This window comes from Lagenorhynchus albirostris, chromosome 6, assembly GCF_949774975.1.
Source record: "Lagenorhynchus albirostris chromosome 6, mLagAlb1.1, whole genome shotgun sequence".
NCBI lineage: Eukaryota > Metazoa > Chordata > Mammalia > Artiodactyla > Delphinidae > Lagenorhynchus > Lagenorhynchus albirostris.
Window position 1 is genome coordinate 81,560,508 of NC_083100.1, and position 13,264 is coordinate 81,573,771.

Here is a 13,264-nt window from a genome sequence, read left to right on the forward strand (position 1 = left end):
GTATGACCTTGGACAGTTATTCAAGTTCTCTGAGGCCCAAAGTACTCATCTGTAAAATGAGGACAAGAATACCTTATACTTTGGAAAACTGCACAAATTAGAAATAATACAGGCAAATCACCTGGCACATCATAGGTACTCAATGACAGCTAAAAGCAACATTTTAAGAATAAAATGTGGTTTTCTTCTAATGCCTTACTAGTATGCTAGGAAAACTCAGCAAAACTTAAAGGGATAGTTGTAACTGTCATCAGCTGTCTCACTCTGAAAGCCCAGCTTTGGTGTTTATTTGATGGATGAATAAATGTCAGTGAAAATAAACATTCAGGCTAAGCAGTTATAATAACAGTACATTCAGTTGACACAGTTCACTGTGTATCTAAAAGAAACAAGATATTAGAGACCTCTTTAATATTCAGCTCATCAAAAGAATTATATTAATTAGTAAATCTACCCATTTTTATTACCAGCTGCACATCAGAGCTATTTACATTAAGCAGTATTTAATTTTATTAGGTTACTACTTTAAAAAGTTCTTACTGACCTAGATTTTTATCAGGGATACGCTTTCTGTTAGCTTACACATGATTGGTCACATCCATATCATTACTAGACATTTATTCTCATCCCTTTTAGCTATTTATATGCTAACACTTTACTTATATTAGTAAATTTTCAACATGTGTGTTTTGACACTCCCAGCACTGGCAAGCCAGATCTGATGTTTTACAGAGATGCACGGAACAAGAAAATACATGTCTAAGACTATATAAAATAAGTCAAAACTTGACAATCAGAAGAAACAAGAATATAAATAAATGTTGGTCTTTTCCATTATAGATAAATTAAAATACATCATTAATAAAATACGTACACTTTGCAATATGAACTTAGACCTGAAACAAAGTAAGTTGAGGTAAGGGGTATCAAAATTGAAAGATATAACACAATGAGACTAACAATGCCTCATCTAAATGATTGAAGGTATGCTTAATAAATATAGTGTATTTTTAAATAGTTACTGATTTTATGTAACCTTAATCTGATAAATGCACAAGATTAAATTTTCATTTGTTTGGGATTATCTAAAAAGGAATATGAATCATTGAAAAGCTGGAAGCCCCTTCAGAATAAGAATCCTGTTAAACACGTAAAAAATAGTTGCATGAGATTCCTTAGACTAAGAATATCAAGAAGGCACTAATCATTTCAATCATCATCTTCACCTTATATTCTTTTTAACAGAAGAGGTCAATGAACAGTTCTTCATTAAATACTGACATCAAAACATAACACATAACACAAGTTGTGGAGAATGGCAGGTAAAAGTAGTGACACCAGGAAGGAAAACACTTGATTTTACTATCAGCAACGAAGACATGTAGGTCATAATGCCTTTCCAGCATGGTGGTATAACACAGTCTACATATATCTACACAATAGATTATTAAAAGCCTCAGCAGTTTTCCCACTTCCAGTAGCAATCTGGTTTTAAAAGCCCACTGTTTTCATAGCTGAATAATATTGTCTCTATATTCATCTTTTATTTCCTCCCTGTCATTTCCCACCAATCTCTCAAATCGTCATTGTTGGGTTTTGGGTATTCTTTCTATTATTCTTATGGTCAAATTTTCTGATGTCTCAATGAATTTATCTCTATAGTGCTTCTTTACATTTTTTTGTAACAATTTCTGAGGACTCTACTGAAATAAAATATAGTTCTTTCTAATGTGTCTACTTTTAAATAAATTTGTCTCCTTCATTAATAGCGGATAAAGAGATACCATAATGTCAATGGTAAAAACAATGGTTTAGTTCTCCAAGAAAACTGTAAAATAATTTCAAGATCAAAAATTCTGGAAATCAGGTTTTCAAGCCTTTTTTATTGGAAAACTTCAATTATTACCTTTTTAAAAAAGGGAGTAGCCAATATCCATTTATGAATTTTTTCAAACAAATAATAATAAAGGATAGCAAACTAGGATAAGAAAACACATTAGAAGACAGCTTTCTACTTCATACAACTTCTAGTTACCTTTTCCTATCCATTCACCTATTTCTGGTCAGCAGCAAGAACAAAAAATCCATGTATTTCTGCCTTTTTTGGGGGGTTTTCCAAATGAGCTTCATTTACCTGAATACAAACAAGAGCTAGGGGAAACAGCTTTTATATTGGCATAGACCAAGTACATGTCTCATGAACCAGGAAATCCTGCCTTCTATGGCTTCTTTTGTAGTTTCGAGTCCAATGGTTATAGAACCAACTGAAAGTCGAACAAAATTCAAAATGACACAGGTTGACACATAACGGAAACACATGGAATCCTCTTGGCTGTTATTTTTTCTGAGACAAATCCCTAGCATTCTGTAAATAAAATTATAAATACTAAAGAAATGATGAGAATTTCACAATGGGGAAAGGATCATTTCTTATCATAATAAATATTTTGGTATAAATTTTAAAAAAACGTATAAAAGTTTAGTACCTTTGGGTACTTTTTTCTAATAAAACCATACCTGCTTCAGAACTTGTTTGATTATAGCTGCTAACAATGCTGTTTGGTATCACTGGAGTGGAGGACGTTGAAATTCTTGACTGAGGTGGATTGGGATGTAATGAATTTCCTAAGGCCATGCCCGACTGACTGAGCATCCCACAGTTCCCGCTAGCCTGAATCTGATTTATTAAACCTGCAAGATGGTGGTTTGGGACTGGACTGTTACTGTGAACAAAGTTAGTGTTTGCATTGTGGCAGTGCACGGCTTCCCCTCTTAAAGGTACGTCCTGTGTCAGTGGATTCTGAAGACCACTGGAGTTCACACTGGGGTCTGTAAAATGCAGCTGGTTAGCAGAGCAAGGCAAAGCAGTATTTGAGCGCCCGCAACCCGGGCTACTATTGCTACTCAAGTGAGAGCTTTGACAACTCATAGACTGTAGTAACTGAGACATTGAACTGATGGGAAACGACCCCTGACCCTGCTTCCTTAGCAAGTCGGGTCCAGGTTTAGGAACTGCAGAACTATCCATTTGAGACTGTCTGAGCAAACTCAACACTGTGGTAGGTGGCTGTTTTCTTTTCCGCAGTGAGTCCTTTTGCTGAGACATCAGCTTATCTCTTAGTGCTGCTCGACCACTTTGCCCTTCACCTGTTGGGAGAAGCATGTTGGCAGCAGGAGGGAACATGGTGTTTAAAGTGCTATGTCCTTCAGTGTTGCCACTGCCAGCAACAGCTCCAGAATTGCTACTGCTGCTACTGTTGTTACCAGCAAGTTTGTTTTGATTTGCTAGCTGTGCTTTGGCTGCTGCTGAGAGTAAACTACTTGCTGGAAAGGAGGCAGCATTGTGCTGGTTCAAGATCTGATTTAAAGGCATTCCCAGCAAACCAGGCTGACTCTTTACAGAACCGCTTCCGGCAGATGCAGTAGGAAAAGCTGCACTGCTTGGGGTATTTAGTACATTACTCATTCCAGCAATTAATGGGTTAGGGATATCCTTGTACTGATGATGTCCATCGGACTTGGTAGAAGGGCTTGATGGCATTGATGGCCTTGGGGACCCTATTGTTGACCTTGGTGACCTGGGTGGAACCTTAATACCACTACAAGTGGCCTGGGGTCCTAGAGGTGGCATCATGAAATTTCCATGATCTGATGATGTGGAAGATGAGCGTGATCTTTGGGGCGATGCCTCAATCCTTCCAATTCCAGTCCCCATCATGTGCACTGGGGATGTCACTGGAGAAGGGGACAGGGAGGTTGAAGCTGAATGCTGAACTCTTTGTACATGACTCCCATGATTCATGTGGCCAGGTTTTACGGTTGGCAAAGGGAGATTACTTGGCAAAGGAACAACAGCAGGAGGCATGCTTACATTCATCACAGGTACCTGAGAGTGGACATTTGAATGGAAACTAGTTGGATTAATGATAACAGGGTTCTGATTCACTGGTTTACTAGGAATAGGGTCAAGAATGCCAAGTGGATCTTTCTCAGATGTTAATGGCTTTTTCTGAAGAGCACAAGAAGGTGGAGGAGGGGGAGGTGGGCCTTGGGGTAGTTTGTGATGGAACATTGCTCGTGGTATTTCCATATTAGTTGAAAAATTACACATTGGTTTTTTCATTACTGGACTCTTTGTAGTCAAGGTTGGGGAAAGAGGTATATTAGTCCTTCCAGCCATTGCACAGGATGACTGTCCAGGAGAACCGTGTAGCATTACTGAAGGGGGAGAAAGAGGAGTCCTATTCAGGTGAATAGGACTAGAATTGGGAGCTCCATGAAAACCAGGATTATTTCTTGTGAAAACATCAGGGCTTCCAAGTGGGTCAGTCCTTGGAGAGATTGAGCCATCTCCATATATCTGGGAACCTGACGACGCTGGGCTGGGCAGGCCTCCATGGCTGCCACGGAATGGAGATTTCTGTCCGTGTTCACTGCTGCCCAATCTCTGCCGGGGGTAGACAGGGTGGAGTTCTTGTTGCTGGCTTCCAGGCAGTTCTTGTACATATAGCCTTCCCATGGCATTTGATGATCCAATCATTAATTTGAAAGGATTCTTACATTCAGGTATTACAGAATTTGTAATTCCTTCGTGAGACTTATTTCTTACAGATCTTGGAGTTGCTGCCCGTGAAGGTACTACTGGAGTTGCATCTGATGTGAAAGAGAAAAAAAAAAAAATCTGTTAGTAGTCTCAATTCTTTTGCGTTAGGATGGAGGGAGGGAAGGAAATGGGGAAGGGAGGGCATCTGAAAAAAGAAATCTGCAAACAGAAGCTGTGACTCTTTGCAATTAAAAAAAAAGTTCTGTACTCTACAATAAATTTTGATTGTAAAAGATGCACACTGTTCTCTCTTAGTTGACCAAAGGTTCTCAGTAACTGCTCATTATGCTTGTTTCCCTCATGTCTGTTGAGAAAGGATGGGGATCTGAATCTGTACATACTGACATTAGCCATTCTAATAGTATTTATAATATGCAAAATCAAGAATGACAGCCCAGATGGAAATGATGATGATTTTATTTTTTGGATTTGAATTTTTTAAGAACACAGTTACAATAGAAAATTGTAATCTGTGTGGCATAATATTTTCTTGAGTGATTTAAATGAATTACCATTTTCACCAGAAAATTTGTTGCCCTATAAAGGTTTGTATAACCTTACTAAAACCTCCTCGGGACAGCTACGAAAACTCTTCCTCATCCCAATATTTTCACTGTGAGAGTAACAGAGTCTTAATTTTTGTGAATTAAGTAAATAAGATTCTGAATCTTTTACAAAGGGAGTGATAACAACAGTAAATACAGTGAAGTTAAACAATCATGTTAAACTTCATATCAAGTTTGCAATACTTTAACACTTCAATTTCTTTCCCATTAATTAGTCATTGTTGTAAAACCAGCCTCAGTCAACCAAATTAGGTAAAAGATTGCAATTCTTTTATTAGGATAGAATTCTTAAGCAAAATTTAGTCAGAGTGCAAAAATCTTCAGTACTGGGCTCCAATTGAGTATTCTATTTTTACAGAGTGCATTGCTCCCTAGCTGGCTTTTTGGAATCCCTTCAGTTCTTTCAGAGATCAGACAGAATACAGGCAACAAAAGCAACCTGGTTCATCATACAGAATTTTCATTTGATGTCAGAATTCTAGGTTTAAGTTTTTTTAGCCCCAAAGGAAGTTTAACTATTTTATAAGGTTGTGACTTCTAAAACAGGGATGGCAAATAAAATTAGTTTCATATACCAATTCCCATCAACTGGTGGTGGCTGCTTAGAGAGCTATGCTGAAAAGGGTGCTGAGCTCTAGCTGGACTCCATGAGAAAATGCCAATGAGTCTATTAGAGGCACAGGAGATAAGAGTGGTACTATTCATACTATACATTGGCCACCCCAATTCTTAGACTTACAGCATATCAGCAAGTATACTCAGATTCATTTGCAATCAGAGGTATATTTACTTAAATGGATAATTACACATTTAAGATAAATAAACTTCTCCTACCTGCTGAGTAGTATACAGGTCAAATCATAACATAACAATTTCTAAGTCAGTGGTTCTCAACCTGGGATAAACAGAAGTCTTGGTAGTGTACAATCAAGAAGTAAGAGAATGTAGTGAACGTATATTTTTCTTGGGAAATGTGGGCTTTCTGTTTCTGGCATGGTAGAGATGCTTTGATAGAGTGATTTCTGTATATAATACAGTATATGAAAAGTTGAGAACCAATCATAAAAGAAAATCACAGCAGATAAACTCAACTGAATTCATTTTCTTGTTAAAGAAAGATTTTTACAGTTTGTAATCAAGGAAATAACATATGAAGAATATTTGGGGCACTGAGCTTGGCATATAGTGAGAACATAGTCGTCTGTATTAACATCACTAACATTATTACGGGACTGACTGTGTCCTCTTTAGTAATAAAACCACCAAGTTGTGTCTTTCCTTGTTCATTTATATAGCTGTCTACAATTCAATGATTAAAAATATAGACATTGGCATTTTTACATTCAACAGAATTTAGAAAGTAGCTGTCGTTTAGAAAGGATTTCTTCCATAGTGGGGAAAAATAGGTACCATCTTTAAAATAAAAGGAATACTAAACAGATAAACAAACAGAAGTCATGCTGCTCTTATGTTGCAGTTAGGAACTAAAGTATTACAAGAGTTGGCAAACGTAAATGCTAGGTACTCATCAAGTGCTTTTGTGTATATTAAGTAGACCTTTCGAAAGAGGTGTTGTATGTTTATGCATGTAAAATAAAGAGAGGTGAAAACTATTACATGAGTCTTCTTAATCTTTATTTAAATCCCAACCTTTTAATATAATTTAAAATTAGAAAATTGAAATAAATGCTATGTCTGAAGTTGGTAAAAGAGTAGAAATTAATCCAATAAAGTGTATCATTTTAAAAGGAGATGGAGATATACCTCTTATACCTATACTAGTTAAATATTTACCTTTAATTTCAATAATGAAACTTGTATGTATAGAGTAGGACAAAGGACCTAGACCAAGATTCTGCTCCAATCATTAAAAAGGAAACAAGGCAGACTCTGTAGACAGAGCTGAAATGGTTTGATATGATGTGAAGTGAGAATGGCAGCAGATATGAGCATGTGCAAACACATGTGCAAGGTAAGATGCAAAAATGAAAACATACTTACATCAAGGTGGCAGGCTAATGATAAATTTTAAATAATTTATTACTGTTAAATGTCTTTAAGTTGTTGCAATATCTTTTAATTTAAAAAACATAGCTCATTAAAGAAAAAGAAAAATTCACTAAAATATATTTTTTTCTTACATACCTTAGTGGAGCAAATTTTTCTGATCATTCCTGTTAAAGTTTAAAGGTTAGAGGGTTATTGGAGAGGAGCTCTCTGCTAATAACTGCCAAGTTTGTCTTTCCCTACCCTCTTCACATGAGTTCTAAGTGTGACTCTTTAATGACCTGTTTGGTGTCACAACTGCTTCTCTTTGTATCTAAAACTATCAATAATTTGGCCTCAATTTACCTATGCAGGTTTAATTTTCCACTCAAGTCACATTAGTTTCCACATCATTTCTTAATTATGCTATACTTATTCTAGACAAGAATTTTCTTATTTCCCTTATGTCTCTAAATCCTACCATTTTCCAGGGCTGGTTCAAATCTGAGTTCTACCATAAAGCTTTCTCTGATCACTACAAGTTATATTCCTCATCCTTATTTTTCAGAACTCTGCAGAACAATGCTACTTATCTTTCATAAACAAATGCTTTGGTGTTCAGCTGTATTTTATCCAGAATTACTATTTAAGTGTTAATGGTAATATTTTGGAGAGTTCATATTCTAGCCCTTACAAAAAGAAGTTCCTCAGCCTCAAAGTATAATTCCACAAATTACATATAAATCATAAAGGGAAAATGTATCTCAATAATGGACATAACTTTAACCAAGAAATCAAACTTAATGTCATCAATACGGGATAAACTGCCATCATGTGCTTCCTAATGAGGATATAACATCACCTATGCAGTATTCCTATCAAACGATGTTTAACCTGAATATAAATATGAGGAAGCAATCAGGCAAATCCAAATTGAGGAACATCTATAAAACTGGCCTAGACTCTTCAAAAGTATCAACATCATGAAAGAGTTAAAAAGACTGGGGAATTGATGTAGATTAAAGAAAAGTAACGTCTCTTTGCAGTTGCACAATCTTTGCATCCTGGATTTTAAAAAAGATTGGATTGAAAAAACTGTAAGAATATTATTAGGACAACTGGAGAAATCTGAATATAGACTGCATATTAGATAACACTATCATAACAGTTTTAAATTTCCTGAATGTGATAATTAGACCGCGGTTTATATAAGAGAACATCCATGTGTGTTGAAATACTTAGGGGTGAATTGTCACAATATCTGCAACTCCTGAAACAAAATGTTAACTGGTAAATCTAGGGTACTCGAACTGTTCATGTAATTTTTCTGCAGCTTTGAAATTTTTAAAAAATTTGTGTGTGCATACAAGCGTGTGTGCATGTATGTGTTGGATGGAGGTATAAAAAATTCTCGGCAAGGTGATTTGTTAGTAGGTGTTCAATATGTAGCTATTAAATGACTGAAAGAATAACACTGCCAGTTCTTGATAACATTGCTAGCTGCATTTAAGGACTTGATACTGCACGTTCCAATAAAGCCCTAGGAAAAAGGCTACATTTGTTTCCTAAACACCAATGGCACTTTCTCTTTTGTTAGCTCAGCTCTATGTACCTCCATAGCATTTGTATGTGCTAATCAGTGTTTATTTTCCTCATTAAACTAAATGATTTGGATAGGAAACTTTGGGTGACAACTTCATGGGAATTTTTCAGAACTAATTTGCTATTTGCAATAAAATGATAAAACATACATAATTTTAAATGCATTGTGCATGTTTGAAAAGTGGACTCAGAAAATGCTTGGCAAAGTGATTTCTAGTGACTCCTCCAGGAGAGGAGTGGGGGAGGAAAAATCCCTAAAACCTTCACCATATTACATACTTGTTCCTCCTCCGGGACTGGGGAGCACCAGAGAAGGATGTGGGGCTTCCATGCTTTTATGAAGTGTGGCCACTGCAATGATTTTTCTTTTATGTATGCATAGCTTTGTGACATCTTCATCTGCTTTAACATCTTCTGCAGTTCTCTGTTTCACAGCAGCTCCAGGATCAAAATTAAACACCTGGAAAAAGCACAGCCTTTGTTTAAAATATGTCTGTAAAAATATTAAGTAAAAAGATCCCCTTGTTAAAAAAAAAGTTTTGCACAGATTAACCCATAAATCTGAATACAACTTTCTCAAGTTTTTAAATTTAAGAAAAGCAACTTTATATATAATGGAATAAATACTTCTGCTGAACTCATGGTTTTTAGTGGCAGGGTAAATAATGAGAATTATCCTAATTCTGAGATAGCCAAGATAAATATATGGAAAGGAATAGTATCTGATAATGTTCCCAATTTTAGATACTTCCTGATGTTATAACAGTACAAAAACAGATGAAGTACAGTTAAGAAACCCTAAAATCTGACATTGCTATATGCTAACTTTTTCTTTGGCTTTACTTTATTGCTATATTAATATGACCTTTTCACTGATTTAAAAAATCTACCAATCTATTTAAAAAAATATTTATTGTGTATATACTTATAAGCTGTTTCAAGTGCTTTTTTGTGAATGAGGTGACACAAATAAAAAAGAAAAACTTGTCTATTAATCGTTAGTTCTATGATTGGGACTATTATAGATACCCAGAAAACAATGACATGTTTCTATAGTAAATATTTTATCATTTAAAATGATTTTACTTTTTACCTTGCAAAGGAGTAAAACAGTTTCACTTTTGGCTATGAGGGTTCAGCTTTGTAATTTAAGAAATATTTGTGGCAGATCTATCAACACCAGTACTAAAAATAACATTGCAGACTGAGCAGGAGGGAAAAAAATACTGCACTATTAAATAGTGAGCATGGGTATAGCTCTAATAAAACGGTGCAAAAGGGGTTTTGATGAAATATTTAATATGAATATAGGTTTGTCACCTTTGAAAATGACTCTTGGACTTGAACTATTTTCCACAATCTTTAAGCATTCCAAAATGCATGCAAAAGATATATAATTTAAGACTTTAAAATGTATAAATGATTGGAGAAGTAATATAAAAATGAAATGCCAAATGAGAAAAGCAAATATATGAAACACCTAAAAAATGAAAAATTGCTGATACATCTATTGCGAAATGGTTACCTTGGGAAGAATAAGAGGACATTCCAAGCCACACTTGCATGTTCCGTCAGTAAGCAGGTATGTTTTAACCTGCTCCAAGCAAGATAACAAAGACCCACTGGGACTGTGAAAATAGTTTAAAAAAACATCAGGAAATAATTCTGACTGCACATATTATATGAAAAACGGCATAATTTATAGTCTTACTGTCCTTCACAGGGTTTTTTCCTATGAAATATTTTCCTACTAAGGAAAAGCATTTTCTTTGTCAGTATTATGTTAGCTACTAAATTATAGCCTTTAACACTATCACTCTTTCTTCTGACCAAAATATTTCTCAGAAAAATACAGATCTTCATAGAAAAATAAATAAAAGTATTTTGACAACCAAGAGTGGACTAAGGATGGGAAAAATGTATTCTTAAGAAAGAGCAGGTAAGAAAGGAACAAGAAAACTACATGAAAGTAATCATTATCATTTTAAACTAGAAGATCTACTTCTAAAGCTGTTTGAGGAAAAACTGAAATTTAGGAACACATTGCAGGTCAAACCAGAAAGTCACTAAATTTACAAAAATTCGAGCTAACAAGTTCTTCCCTTTAATCTTGGAGTCTAGAACCAAGCTGCCCCTGTGTAAAAACAGGCTTCTCTTTTTCCTCCCTCATTCATGTGTTTCTTTGAAGATAGATCAGTGTGGCCCAGCTCAAATTCTACTGAAGATCCAAGCTGTACTTATAAGGATGGGGAACTCTTGAGGAGATAGGGTTTTAGGTGGCAGAAAGGTGCCTTGCAGGCCTTGCGGCTGGTGATTGGGTAGTGCTCTCAACATTACTACTCTTTGGGTCACAGAAGTTAGTATGATATGTGAATACTGATCAAATTTAAGTCTACAGATGAGGTACTAATCCTGATGACAGGATAAGTCTCTAATGTTTATTTACAATGAGGATTAGTTTAAAATGGGCAATTTGCATTTTAGGACTTCTATTATTAAGGTACTGATTTTACAGCTTGCATGCATATTATGTCTTGAAAACTATTATATACTTTTTATTCAAGAATATCTGTTATTTATGACTATTTACCAAAACTTTCGCTTAAGCCATCTGGTAAAGTTTAACCAGAAACGATATCTCCATTTCATAAACAAAGCTTTACATTACCGGGGGTAGACTATTCTGCTTCTACAAAAACACAGGTAGTAGTTTGGTGTCTATAAATAAACCAGCTTTAAAATGCAATTCGTATTTTACTTATGGACAATCATATAAGTGACTTACGCATGTAGAAAATCACAATTAAAATCCTCAACTTTGTTAACTCTCTCATTTATTTGGGCTAACAATTTTTTTCAGATGATATGCAAAGAATAATAATTCCCATATTACAGACTGGAGTTCCACCCTAGCGGTAGGGGCAGCAAGATGTTTTTGGAGGTCTGGTAATTTTGATAAAACAAAATCACTAGTTATGTGAAGAATCCATGAATTTTATGAAAAGAAACTGCCTAATGTGTTACAGTTAAAAAAAGTGTATGAATGAATCCTAGAGGCAGTTAATTGTAAAATTAAACTTGAAGATAAGAATTCCTGAATTCTATGAGTACTCTACTCTAGACACTTTAAAAACACTTCCTCTCAATCAGTCAGTTGGGTTCTTTCCTTTAGTTGCAGCTCTTTAATTAACTTTTGGGAGTAATAATTAACATAAAAATAGTTACAAGTCTTATGGCATAGATAAAGCTTAGAAGATTGGAAGCAGGTGGGAAATTTAATGTGCAGCCTCAATGCCACCCTGAGGCAGGAGCAGCTGGAGACTAACCTAAAAATTATAAGCAAACTGCACATTGCAAAGGAAGCTATAGAAGGAGGGCTAGCCTCTTCTACATGTTCAAGTAGTAATTTAACCAGTTATATACAAACAAATCAAACCCATGCTGGCTGAATTTATTTGAAGGTGTCTTACCTTATCTGGCAAAGTTAGTTTCCAAAATAATCTTTAGTGTACAGATTTGGATTGGGAGAATTCAAACTCATACTAACAGATAGTAAAGTCTACTCAGACTTGGAAAAGTCATGAGCAAGATAACTGACAGATTCCCAGACTTAATTTGCTTTAACCTAACTCTCAGCAACCTGAAAAGCTGATTTATCTTTCATAGGGATAAAGATGAAGTAAAACAAAAACAAAACAAACAAAATCCCCCCAAAACTAAATTATCAAGATTTTTGGAGTTATTTGCTCTAAGCTGAATATATATTTGCTCCTTACAGACTAGGAAAACCATAAATATGAACATAACACTGATATCTTGCTATATTATTGATACATTGATAACAAAGTATTTCTGGCAGTTTGTTAACAGCACTGACAATAGAAACACTTTGAGAAAGTTATTCCGTGTGTCCTCATCCATCTAAGCTACCATGGGGTGAGCTCTACATTCCCTGCTTTCTTATCCCTTCACCTCAATTAATATAGAGCATAGCTTGAATATTACAGAAACAAAAAACACGTGTGCAAAAGAATTTCAATTGGTCATTAAGTTTACCTCAAGAAATACCTTGCACAAAACAAACCAAACAACCAACCAGCCAACCAACCAACCCAGGACAGAATCTGAACTGACAGTAGAGTTGTTATAGTATGAAATCATTTGGGTTTATATAATGGAAAATTCTTCATTTATATAAATACATCTTTGCACAAATGAGAATTCCGTTGAAGCTGAGATACAAATAACCACAATGAAAGTAACAACATTAATGTAATGATGCAATGTGATATTTTTTTAAAAAGTTCTCTTTGTAATAGTTTTTCTTATTACATCACAAAGAAAGATTTATGGTATTCTAATCATATACTTACTGATAAACTACAAAGTAAGGAACTTAGGTGCCAATTGTTTAATAATAAGACTAAAACTTCTTGCCAACAGTTCAGTTACTTCATTCAAGTTGTTCAACATAATAAAGGCTGTCAAAATTTAAAAGAGCAGGCAT

General features: G+C 35.1%; 1 protein-coding gene across 1 annotated transcript in view; it reads right to left on the bottom strand.

The window, feature by feature from the left end:
* Window positions 1-13,264, bottom strand: part of MBD5 (methyl-CpG binding domain protein 5) — a 405,640-nt gene that overhangs the window by 40,365 nt on the left and 352,011 nt on the right. Inside the window, exons 11-13 of the mRNA XM_060152942.1 lie at window positions 10,283-10,385; window positions 9,037-9,217; window positions 2,518-4,653 (exon numbers count right to left, since the gene is read on the bottom strand). Of these exons, the coding sequence (XP_060008925.1) occupies window positions 2,518-4,653; window positions 9,037-9,217; window positions 10,283-10,385 (2,420 nt within the window). The remainder of the gene's footprint in view (window positions 1-2,517; window positions 4,654-9,036; window positions 9,218-10,282; window positions 10,386-13,264) is intronic.